This window comes from Heterodontus francisci, chromosome 15, assembly GCF_036365525.1.
Source record: "Heterodontus francisci isolate sHetFra1 chromosome 15, sHetFra1.hap1, whole genome shotgun sequence".
Classification (NCBI taxonomy): Eukaryota; Metazoa; Chordata; class Chondrichthyes; order Heterodontiformes; family Heterodontidae; genus Heterodontus; species Heterodontus francisci.
Genome location: NC_090385.1, coordinates 15,553,700 through 15,566,599, shown reverse-complemented (window position 1 = coordinate 15,566,599; position 12,900 = coordinate 15,553,700). Strand labels below are relative to the sequence as shown.

Below are 12,900 nucleotides of genomic sequence, written 5' to 3'. Positions count from 1 at the left end.
TTGATATATGTCAGTGTGCACCTATCTTGAGCTTGAGTTTAACTTCTTGAACGAGGAGCTATCGTTTAAGATTTATTTTATGTAATTTTATAATCCTGGTTTAGGAGATGGCCATCAAAAATACAGCTGTCATTGCCCGCATCCCTGGCTCCACACTTCCACTCGCTACTGATTGGGCACTCACTGTAGGAAGGATCTAAAAGGAGTGTGAGGGATGAGGGTTACAAGTATGGAGAGAGACCTGAAAAGTTAGGGTTTTTTTTTTAAGTTAGTGCTGAGAAGGTTAAGTGGTTACCTATGGTGGCCTTTAGTTTATGAAGGATTATCATAAGATAAATAGCATTAGATTGTTTCAACTGGTTCTTGAGGTGGTAACAAGACAGCACAAGTTTAAAATGATCACAAAGTGAATTAAAGGGAGGTTAGGTAAAGCTTCTTGACACATCATAATGTGGAATTAATTTCCACAAATGGCTGCTGAAGCGAATAATTTTATCCACCCAACCTCCCCCTCCACCCATCCCCAACCCTAGGATGAGTGGGACAGTGTTGGGGGGAGTTAAATTGTTAAAAATGGAAACTCTGACCCAAACCCATTGTCATTGTGCCTACCTCTGGTTTAACTAAGGCAGGTGCGGGGTTAGATCAGTAACGTGTTCCTGAGAGGCGACTCACTAATTATAATATTGAAATGGTGCTCTGTGCCTCAGATATTATCATGGATTTAGACTTAATGCCTCAGCACTTGTTTCCCAGGGCTGAGGAAACCACGGCAGTTAAAGGGAGGCGAGAGCTGCTGGATTCAGCAGGTAAGCGCTTTTCCAGCAATGCTTGTGGGCCAGAAGGAGGAGCGTTTTCCCCCAGCCCCTCACATAAACCTGCCACGATCTTCCGACACTCCCACCATGATCCACAGACCGCCACTTCCATGATCTGATGATCCCCTCCCTATAAACTCATGGATCCTCCACCCAACATTTAAGAAGTATTTAGATGAACACTTGAAATGTCATAGCATACAAGGCTACGGGCCAAGTGCTGGAAAATGGGATTAGAATAGTTAGGTGCTTGATGGCCGGCACAGACACGATGGGCCGAAGGGCCTGTTTCTGTGCTGTATAACTCGATGACGATATTCAGAACACCCCGCAATCTCTCCCCCACCTCGCAATCTCTCCTCCCATCGTATGATCTCTCCCCCATGCAACCACTCCCTCCCTCTCTGCCATGCTCCGAGCCCACTCCCATTGATCTTCTCTAATAGCTTGGGTCTGTTCCCAAGGAATCCCAGCTGATGCCTGCTACTGCAGACTTTCCTCTCTTGTAGCCTCGCAATCTGGCCATTTGCTGGGCAGAAAACAAAGTTAAAAAAATTATAATAGAGTCAAGTCATCAGAAAGGTCATCGACTTGAAACATCAACTCTGCTTCTCTCTCCACAGATGCTGCCAGACCTGCTGAGTAGTTCCAGCATTTTATGTTTTTATTTCAGATTTCTAGCATCTGGCTTTTGTAATCAGTAACTCACTGAGAAAAAAATTAAAACATGCACATAATGTCCTTTGCGGAATGAAATCTGCTGTTCTTGCTTGGTCTGGCCTACATGTGACTCCAATCCCAAACCCAACAGTTTACTCTGAACTTCCCTCAGAAGTGGCCTAGCAAGCCACTCAGGTGTATCAAACTGCTCGGGACAACTAGTAATGGGTAACTGATGCAATTCTTAGCAACATCCTGCGAAAGAATTTTTTTTAAATTCTGGGCGAACGGGGTATGGCTGAAAATTTCAACTGTTAATGCTGCCAGCAACAAAGAGCTAAAATTTGATTCCCATGATAAATTCATGAGAGTCGGTGGGACTGAGAATTCCCACTGGTAATGAGAAGATTGACAGAAGAATGAAACAAAATAAACCAAAGGAACAGTAATTCATGGAGCTATTTCTGCATCAGCATCATAATACTGTCCCTCAACCAGAAATCTTTTCCTCAAGGTATATCACTTGTTACCATGCCAACTGTGGTATTGCCTAATCTTATCAACAACAAATTACGCAGTGAGTTGTTATGAAAGGGTGATGAAAGCAGATTCAATAGTAACTTTCAAACGGGAATTTGATATAGACTTGAAAAATAAACATTTACAGTGCTCCAGGGACAGAGCCAGGGTGATTGAAACATCTAAGATCCTGAGTGGTCTTGACAGGGTGAATGCGGAAAGGATATTTCCCCTTGTGTGAGAATCTAGAACGAGGGGTCACTGTTTAAAAGTAAGGTGTCGCCCATTTAAGACAGAGATGAAGAGAAATGTTTTTCTCTCAGAGGGTCGTGAGTCTTTGGAATTCTCTTCCTCAAAAGGCGGTGGAAGCAGTCTTTGAATATTTTTAAGGCAGAGGTAGATAGATTCCTGAAAAGCAAGGAGGTGGAAGGTTATTGGGCGTAGGTGGAAATGTGGAGTGATCAGTTCAGCCATGAACTTATTGAATGACGGAGCAGGCTCGAAGGGCCGAGTGGCCTACTCCTGCTCCCAATTTATCTGTCCTTATGTGATAGGACTAATTCGATAGCTCTTTCAAAGAGGTGGCACAGATACAATGGGCCGAATAGCCTCCTTCTATGCTGTATGATTCTAAGCAGAAGTAAAACCAAAGAACAGTCTTACTGGCAGATGTCAGAGAGATTCTCACATGCTGTTCAACATTATTAGGATGCACATAAAGAAGGCTAAAGCGAAATATAATGATAATTATTAGCTGTATGTGGTGTTGTGATGAGGCAATAAGAAAGGATACATTTATACTTATACAGCAACTATTCTGTGCTTAGGGTTGCTCTACCATTGGCAGCTGTGCCTTCAGCCACCTTGGCCCTAAACTGTGGAATTCCCTCCTTGAGACCTCTCTCTCCACTTTTCAGATGCTCCTTGAAACCTACCTCATTGATCAAGAGTTTGGACATCTGCCCTAATAACTCCTTATGTGGCTCTGTGTCATTTTGTTTGCTAACACTCCTGTCAAGCGCCTTGGGATGGTTTTACCACGTTAAGAGTGCTACATAAATGCAAGTTGTTTTTGTAGGATGTCCCAAAGCACTTCACAGCCAATGAATTACTTTTGAAGTTGAAATGTAGGCACACACAGCAGCCAATTAACACACAGAAAGATCTCAGAAACTGCAGATGAAATGAGTGACTAGTTAATATGTTTTTTTGGGTTGAGGGATGAATATTGGTCAGGACATCAGGTCAACTCTTTGTGTTTTTTGAACCACGTAAAGGGATCTTGTACTAAGCAAGCAAACAGGTCAATGAATGAAGTAGTTCAGGCTAGTAAAGCTGGAGCTCACAGACTTCTGACTCACAGCTGAGCTTGCTGCCAGTGGGCACATATTGGAAATTAACGAGACAGCTGCAAGCTCTTCCAGAAGCGAAATCTATAACTTTTGTGAGGTTCGTTTTGCTTTAAGTCAAAATTTAAAATGAACTGTTTGATGCCTGGGCTCTTGCTTTCCATTTTCTCAAGCTTGTTGCCCATGATACAACAGAAATTGTATTCTGGCCTTTATGAACACTGATTAGTGTCAGCCTTGGCTCAGTGGGCAGTACTCTCACCTCTGAGTCAGAATGTTGTGGGCTCAACTCCCATCTCAAATAGTTGGGTATTCCCAATGCAATACAGTGGGAGTGCTGCACTGTCAGAGGTGCTGTCTTTCGGGTGAGATGTTAAATTGAGTCCTCTCAGGTGGATGTAAAAGATTCCATGGTACTATTCGAAGAAGTGCGGAGGAGTTCTCCTGCCCAATATTTATCCCTCAACCAACATCACTATAACAAACAGATTATCTGCCCATTATCACATTGCTGTTAGTGGGAGCTTGGCTGCTGTGTTTCATACAACAGTAACTACACTTTAAAAGTACTCGAGAGGTCCTAAGGTCATGAAAGGCACTATATAAATGCAACTCTCTTTTTATTACCCAAAACTGACATCTGCTTTTGCCTTAGTTTAGCACAGTTAGTTAGGCGGGGATAAGCAGCTGCTGAACAAAGGGCCATTGCCTGGGTTAGCGTATGAATGATTCTTTGGTGACATATTGTGAGGTGGGACAGTAGGTTGCTGGGGAGACGAGCAATTATGGAGCGAGAGTCTTGAATCTCTTCGATTCGGCTCGTGTTCCTTTGTGGCTTTTAATTACGGTACAGAACGGTAAAATAAATGAAACAATCTTGTAAAAAGACAACAAAAACAGGAAATGCAGGAAAACACTCAGCAGGTCGGGCAGCATCTGTGCTGAAAGAAACAGAGTTACCGAGGATAATTTTAACCCCCAAGAGCAGTGGGCTTGGGTCAGGTGAGAAGTTAAAACTTTAAAGAAATCTACAAGCAGGCGGAGCAGGTGTGTTTTCTCCAGGCCCAATGAGCTAACCTTCTTCCAGCTCCACGATTGAAGTGGATCTACTTCCCCATAACTCCTCTCCCACTGCCGCTCCAAACATGCAGTCCCATAAATATCAGGGCCCAACGTTTCAGGTTGGCGACCTTTCACGAGAGCTTTCTCTGTTTCTCTCTCCATGGAAACTGCCTGAGCTGCTGAGCTTTTCCAGCATTTTCTGTTTTTATTCAGTGTTTTGTTTTTAAAGGCCAAATTGATTTAAAACTGTAAATGAAACATTTGGAGGGATGCATTGCAGCTGTGTAAAAAAAATTCATACAGCAACTGAATTTGTGAATTAGTTGTCATGTTAGAATTTTTCTTCAAGCGAAACCTAGCAAGTGAGAAACTGAAACTATCCATAAAAATTTCTAAATATTCAATGACAAGCAAGAGTTTAAATAAAAATATATAACTTATACTGCTCTGGGCTGGGAGAGGGCACGTGACTTCTGGATAGATACAAGGCCAGGTATTCAGTTGTATTCGATTGAAATCCCCGCGCACAAATCAGCAAGTGACTTTCGTGACAGAAGCAGACGTGAGAAAGAAGGCAGCAGTGAAGCCAAGAAATGAAGCGTCTTGCTCAAAGTGCACACGTACCAATCGAGGTGGGCATCTCGCCCCACTGCACGACCATCTCCTTTGTGATCCGGCCATAGGTATTTATGTAGACCCCTTCATCCTCATAGCAAACCAACAGCTCCATTCCATTAGTGTTCGGAAGGATGATAATAGCGTGCGGATGAATGCTGCCCTGAATCTGAATGAAGGTTCAAGTGAAAACAGTACTATTTAGTCAGAAAAATTACTCCACAGCAAATGCACTAATGCTAAAAACATCGGCTAGACAGGAGATTACCACAACATTTTAGGCATCAGAATTCACAAAAGTCTTACAATAACAAAGCCTCATTTTTGTTACTTAGGTTTTTAAAAGTCTCATTTGCAGCAAACAGAATCCTAGAAAGACCCAATTTCTTTTTCTCTACTTGCCAGGCTGTAGGTGTTTAAGCTGATGACAGAAGCCCATTTTTCTGCTACTACTATCCTCAGCATCAGAACAGGCATCCACAGTCGGAGGGCAATTTTCATCCGTTGCCTTGTTATTCTCATGAGGTAAGCGTGATGAAGGCAGGAGAGAGTCTGAATTTCAATTGCTGAGCTTTCAAACAAAACTGGAACACTTGACAGGAAGCCAGCTTAATAAAGGCTTGATCTCCATCAGGTGATTCCCAAAACAATATATCCTATCACTGGAGCAGGCCCCGCCAGCAGCATGCTATGTAGCATCAAAGGCACCGAGGGGGTGCTTTATTTTTAGAGCCTCATGAAGGAGCCAGCCCACAAAGCTGGGACCATGGTAATAACAAGGACAGATGAACTAATCATTCCGCCTCAGCCTTTCATGCTGCACAATCTGTGCCTAGTACATTCGGGGGAAAGTTAACCATTTCATTCAGTCTGAGGTTTTCAGGATAAACAGTGCAGGAGGCCTTCCGATATCAGTGCACGTTTCTCCTTTGCTTGCTTCATATGGGGAAATCAATATTTTCACCTGATGCAGTGGCAAACTCTCATTTATCATCCTTTATGGAGAATTCCTGTAGCATGCAGCAAGTGGAACATATCTTAAAATTAGAGTTCAGCCATTCGGGAGTGAAGTCAGGAGTCACTGTTGTCACAAGAAATGAGAAACTCTCTTTCCCCCAAAAGGCTGTTGATGCTGGGAATCAATTGGAACTTTCAAGAGTGAGATTGATAGATTTTTTGGGTTAGAAAGAAGGAAAGAAAGTCTTGCATTTATAAAGCACTTTTCGCAACCTCAGGGCATCCCAAAGCCCTGAGGCTTGAGGGGTTGACTGGCCTACTCATGCTCCTAATGTTCCTGTCTTGTGAGATGTATAATTACTGGATAATTGAGTATCTACAGTAAGCTATTGATGAGTCTTTCTCAGAATAAATTAATTCCAAATGAATAGCCTGCTATTCAGCAATAGTGTATGAAAAATAAACGTCCTACAGCAAAATGTATTTAAATGCAGCATCATATGCAGTCTAACCTCTGGAATTCCCTTCTTAAACCTATCTGCTTCTCTCTCCTCCTTTAAAACACTAATTAAAATCTACCCCTTTGATCACTTTTTGCCCACCTGTCCTAATATGTCTTTACGTGGCTTAGTGTCGAATTCTGTCTGCTAATGCTCCTGTGGACACTAAATGCCTTGGGACATTTACTACATTAATGACACTATATAATGGTAAGTTGTTGTTGTCTATTCCTTTTAATTCAAAGTTGCTGAATTCAAGCTATCTGATACAAATGAGTCAGTTTAACTTACAATACTACAAGAAACTGATTTTGGAAAGTGCAATTGTACATGTAAGGTAAGAAGCTAGAAATAACTATTCGTGACATTCGTTGGTAAAAGCTTAATATATGACATGCCTCTGTCTTTACTTTAAAACGAGAGAATTACTCAGTTAAAATAGTGGACAAGATATGTCATACAAACACATCAAACTTTCATCACTAATGCCAGTTGTAACATATTCCTAGACTTCAAAGTCCACTCAAAACAGATTAATGCACTTTATTTTTATTCATTTTGTGGGATGTGGGCATTGCTGGCTAGACCAGCATTTTCTGCCCATCCTTAATTTGCCCTTGAACTGAGTGGCTTGCTTGGCCATTTCAGAGGGCATTTTTAAGAGTCAACCGCATTGCTGTGGGTCTGGAGTCACATGTAGGCCAGACCGGGTAAGGATGGCAGATTTCCTTCCTAGATGGGTTTTTACAACATTCGACAATGGTTTTATGGCCATCATTAGACTAGCTTTTTAATGCTAGATTTATTAATTGAATTCAAATTTCACCATCTGCCCCGGAGGGATTCGAACCCATGTCCCCAGGGCATTAGCCTGGGCTCTGGATTACTAGTCTAGTGACATTACCACTTTCTAACTTTTGTCCTGGATAGACATTAGTTGTTGGTGAAAAATGATGGATTGGCAAGTGCAACATTTGTGAAGATTGCTACTTTGCTGTTTGTGTGATGGCACAATATTATTGGATGCAAACTCACGCCAGGAACTTCTCACATTCATCTCCAATCTACCTGGGTTATGAGAGAGTTACTGATTCGAGGTGTTTTTCTTCCCCACAGATGGGGGGGTGGTGTCACCACTAGCTGTAGTTCCCAGGCTCCAGTATCTGAGTGGCACTGTAAGAGTGCAGGACGTGGGATACCTTGATTAAGAATGGATTCAGGAGTGATGTCAGGAAGCACTTTATCAGAAAAGGAGTCATAAAAATCTCCCAAGAAGCTGTCGAATCTGGGAGTCCAATTGAAATTTTATAAACTGATATTGATAGATTTTTGTTAAGCAAGGGTATTGAGGTTATGGAATCAAGGCAGTTAGATAGGGTTAAGATGAACATCAGCCATGATCTAATTGGATGGTTCAGGTTCAACGGGACAGGTTCAAAGGGCTGAATGGCCTCCTCCTGTTCCTATGTTTCTGTGACTGGTATATGGTATTGTAGAGAACTGCAGGGGGTTGGGAGACAAAATAGTTATAATATGAGAGCGGGAGTTGCACATTGCGCATGGAGATTGTAAAAAATGCAGCCTTGGTTACCACACACTGCTTGGGAGCTGAGCATTGATGCGTTAAAGACAAGATGTTAAACTTAATTACATGGCAGGTGCAGGAGTGAGTCAAATTCTCACCTCCTACAGTGCTCAGTGACAGAAAGGGACGAACCCTCAATAAATTCAGTGAAGCATTTTATTACGTATAGTGCAAGACATTAACAGAGTATTAGAATTTGTTAAAAGTGCAGTATAAGCAATGAATTGCCCTCTGTAGTCACTGAACACTGAAGATACCAAAAGTTAAGATTTCCTGTTGGCAATAATATAGGCCAAAGCTTAACGCATTTGTGTGACATTCCACTATCCACTATTTCAATGAGAAGTTAACCCTTTTAAAGTAGTAGGCAGAGAAATGCCATGTGGATGTGTAAGCATTAATTCACTATTATCCCCCCCACCAACAGTCATTTCTAGATTCAGCAGCACAATACAATTGGTAAAACTTTTTGTCTTGCTTACTGGAAGTTCATTGGTAAAGGGTGGAACTGAGCCACAAAGATCCTAGTTTTCACTAAACTAACTAATGTTGGACTAGACATTGATAGAGAAACCACAAATGGAGAGGAAAAAACCTGGTCAGGGCTACTATTCAACTATTCATTCTTAGAATGTGGCTATCACTGGCAAGGCTGCCATTTCGGAGAGGTTTGATATAAGTAAATGCTACAGCAAATCAGAGGTCAGTTAAGCGTCAACCACATTAATGTGGACTTGAGTCACATATTAGTCAGACCAGGTCAGGATGGCAGGTTAGGCCACTAATGAACCACTTTTTATGGCAAAACAACAGCATCACAGTCAGTTTTACTGAGCTGAATTTTACAGACTCCCCCGACGTCGGGGGTCGTGGTGGGGAGGTGGCCACAAAATACCTCCAGGAGAGGACCACCACGCACCCCGATGCCAGGAAGCCCCAGTCCAATATTGCCGGCAGTGGCGAGACCTTAAGGTGGCTGCCCCCTACCACCACCCCACCCCCCCACACTGCTCGGCGATGGGACCGCCATCTAAATTTTAAAATTAATTAAAATGAATGAATTACATAGAAACATAGAAAATAGGAGCAGGAGTAGGCCATTCGGCCCATCGGGTCTGCTCCGCCATTCAAAAAAGATCATGGCTAATCGTCTAATTCAGTACCCTGTTCCCAGTTTCTCCCCATATCCCTTGTTCCCTTTGGCATTAAGAGATATATCTATCTCCTTCTTGAATATATTTAATGACTTAGCGTCCACTGCCTTCTGTGGTAGAGAATTCCACAGGTTCACCACCTTCTGAGTGAAGAAATTTCTCCTCATCTCGGTTCTAAATGGCATACCCCGTATCCTGAGACGGTGACCCCTGGTTCTGGACTCCCCAGCCGTCAGGAACATCCTCCCTGCATCTAGCCTGTCTCGTTCTGTTAGAATTTTATAGGTTTCTATGAGATCCCCTCTCATTCTTCTAAACTCTCGTGAATATAGGCCTAGTCGACCCAATCTCTCCTCATACGTCAATCCTGCCATCCCAGGAATCAGCCCAGTAAATCTTCTTTGCACTCCCTCCATGGCAAGAACATCCTTCCTCAGATAAGGAGACCAAAACTGCACACAATATTCCAGATTTGGTCTCACCAAAGCCCTGTATAACTGCAGTAAGACATCCTTGCTCCTGTACTCAAATCCTCTTGCAATGAAGGCCAACATACAATTCGCCTTCCTGATTGCTTGCTGCACCTGAATGCTTGCTTTCAGCGACTGATGTACAAGGACACCCAGGTTTCGTTGCACCTCCCCCTTTCCCAGTCTATCACCATTCAGATAATAATCTGCCTTTCTGTTTTTACAACCAAAGTGGATAACCTCACATTTATCCACGTTATACTGCACCTGCCATGCATTTGCCCACTCACCTAACTAGTCCAAATCACATTGGAGCCTCTTTGCATCCTCCTCACAGCTCACATTCCCCACCCCGGCTTTGTGTTGCCTGCAAACTTGGAAATGTTACATTTAGTTCCCTCACCCAAGTCATTAACATATATTGTGAATATCTGGGGCCCAAGCACTGATCCCTGTGGTACCCCACTAGTCACTGCCTGCCACCCGGAAAAAGACCCGTTTATTCCCACTCTCTGTTTCCTGTCTGTCAACCAATTCTCAATCCATGCCAGTATATTACCCCCAATCCCATGTGCTTTAATTTTGCACACTAACCTCTTATGTGGGACCTTATCAAAAACCTTCTGAAAATCCAAATATATCGCATGCATTGGTTCTCCCTGATCTATTCTATTTGTTACATCCTCAAAAATCTCCAGTAGATTTGTTAAGCATTAAGAATTAATGAGAAGTATGATTTCTGCAGCGGGAGTATAAATTTCCACCCACTGAAACCAGCTTTCAATTTCAAGATTTTTTAAAAACTGCATTCAAATTCTCAAACTGCTATGGTAGTATTTGAACTCACGTTACCAGGCTATTAATGTAAAAATGACACAACTATACCCTGCTACCCTTTTTATTCCTGATCATCATTTCCTAAATGTGTTTGAAAGTGTGCCCTTATGGGCATTGAACGAGGACAGAAAGTTTCCCCATAGTCAAATAGCCCTTTGGTACGCTTGCTCTAATTTTAAACATGAAGGGTTGGATTTTAAGAGTCTGCACCTGCTCTTGGCGGCTGGCTCAAAAAATGGCAGCCCGCATCCCGCAGAGCCACTGCGATCTCCCGCGTGGTGGCTCATTTAAATAGCCAGGTCGGCCCGACCCCCCCCAATCACGTGGAGGGGGGTGGACTGTCCGACGCCAGCAATGGTGTCATCTGCCTGTGCGCAGATGCTGGCACCCTTTTTAAAGGACAGCTTGTACTGCTGACATATTTGAATTTTTAAAGTGACCACCCCCCAAAATTTAACAAAAAATTATAACGCCCCTTTCCCACCCCCCAATAAAAGTTACATTAGGTATTTTCTCTTTCCCCAAAATACTTAGCTTTGAAATGTGACCTGCTCCCACCCCACCCTGTACAAAGTTTAAAGGTCAACCCTTTACACCATCCCCTACACTGATGATGATTATTTGACCCCACTCCCGCCGACGCAGTAAAAATCTTAACTCCTCCCTCCTCCCCACTAGTGTCACGCCTGCTTTCCCCAGACGGGGAATTGAAAGCACAGGAGTGCCGGCCGCCGTACTGAAGATTGCAGTGGGCCCGGAAGATTAAAGGTAAGTTTATTTAAATTTTTTCATCTCATTCATTTAAATATTGTAATACAGTTCCCGTTGCAAAGCGGTGCGGGGGCTGCCACGGAGCCTCACCGCCACCGAGAGAATCGGGCCAAGCCCTCCTGGCGTCGTCTCCGTGGCGGGCCTTTGCCAGAACCATCTTCTGGCACTTCTCACCACGAAGCCCAATATTGCGGGCCCGGTAAAATCCAGCCCAAAATACTGGCACTTTGGCAAGGCATTAAGTTAACCGATTTTTGATGAAACTTAGATCAACAAGTACAGCTGGGGGAAGAAGAAGAAAGTTCAAAGATAAAATGAAGTCATAGATTGTACCGAACACCTAAATACAATGTAGAAAATACCTAACTCCAGACAGTACATTACACTAGGTATTCCTAGTTAGAATGCATTGTATTTACATTAATATACTTTTTATGAAGTTAGACATCCATGAGAATAAATTGGCATCTTGGCTTTAAATAGTACAGCACAGCAGGAGGCCATTCAGCCCATCAAGTTTGCACCAATTCTTTTAAGGAGCAAACCAGTTAGTCCCACTCCCCCACAATTTGTGTGGTGCCCAGAATTGGACACAATAATCGAGGTGGGGCCAAACTATTGTATCATATAGATTTAGCATATTTTCCTGACCTCTATTAATAAAGCCTAGGAATTCATTTGTTTTGTTAACCTGTCCTGCCACCCTCTAAGATTTGTGCACAAGCATCCCCAGGTCTCTCTCCTTGCACCCCCTTTAAAATTATACCGTTTAGCACGTACTGTCTCTCCTCATTCTTCCCACCAAAATGTATGCACAATACACATTTAAATAAACCAGAGTGTGTGGTATGCTGCTCCTAATCCCTTTAGAATTTTACAAGGCACTGCATTGACCTCATGAACTGGGGCCTGCAATGTGGTTCATCACATGAGCAGAGATTTCTGCCTCTGATAGGATTGCCCTGTCAAGTCAGTACTGGCCGTCTTAATTCAAGCCCCTTTGCTGGACCTCGACCAGTAATTGGAGAGAATCTCTTACGTGGGTTGGCAGGTAGATGTCATAAACTGTTCCCGAGTCAACATCAATGGCGTGAAAACCCGAAGTGGATCCATAGATTGCCTTTAACCTTTGACCTTCCTCAACTGTGAGGTCCACTGACAGTGGCTTATGCGAGAGAGATGTAAAAGACTGCAAGAGAAGAAATAGCCTGAGTATATTTAGTAGCCCAATACTTCAATATTTCTCAACAACCAGAAATACCAATGAGCAATATATTAATATTTGCCAGCAGATTGAAAAGTGGTCGTTATCAAAGATGCATCAGTATGAATACGTATTCCCAGTAATTCCGTCCCTACACCTCTCCGCTTCTCTACCTCACTTTCCTCCTTTAAAACACTCTTTAAACCTACCTCTTTGACCAAGCTTTTGGTCACTTGACCTAATGTCTAAAAATGCAGCTTGGTTTGGCATTTAGTTTCATGCTCCTGTGAAGCACCTTTGGACATTTTATTACATTAAAGGTGCCATATAAATATAATTTGCTGTAAGTCTGTCCGATTCTTGACTGTGTCCTGTCTAAGTTTAAGAGTTTCCATCTGT

General features: G+C 42.8%; 1 protein-coding gene across 6 annotated transcripts in view; it reads right to left on the bottom strand.

The window, feature by feature from the left end:
• The window catches only part of si:zfos-2326c3.2 (mitogen-activated protein kinase kinase kinase kinase 4), a 337,746-nt gene that overhangs the window by 27,848 nt on the left and 296,998 nt on the right, over window positions 1-12,900 (bottom strand). For all 6 annotated transcript variants that reach the window (XM_068047135.1, XM_068047137.1, XM_068047139.1 and 3 more), the window contains 2 exons: window positions 12,337-12,486; window positions 5,033-5,192 (listed from right to left, as the gene is read on the bottom strand). In XM_068047135.1, the coding sequence (XP_067903236.1) occupies window positions 5,033-5,192; window positions 12,337-12,486 (310 nt within the window). The remainder of the gene's footprint in view (window positions 1-5,032; window positions 5,193-12,336; window positions 12,487-12,900) is intronic.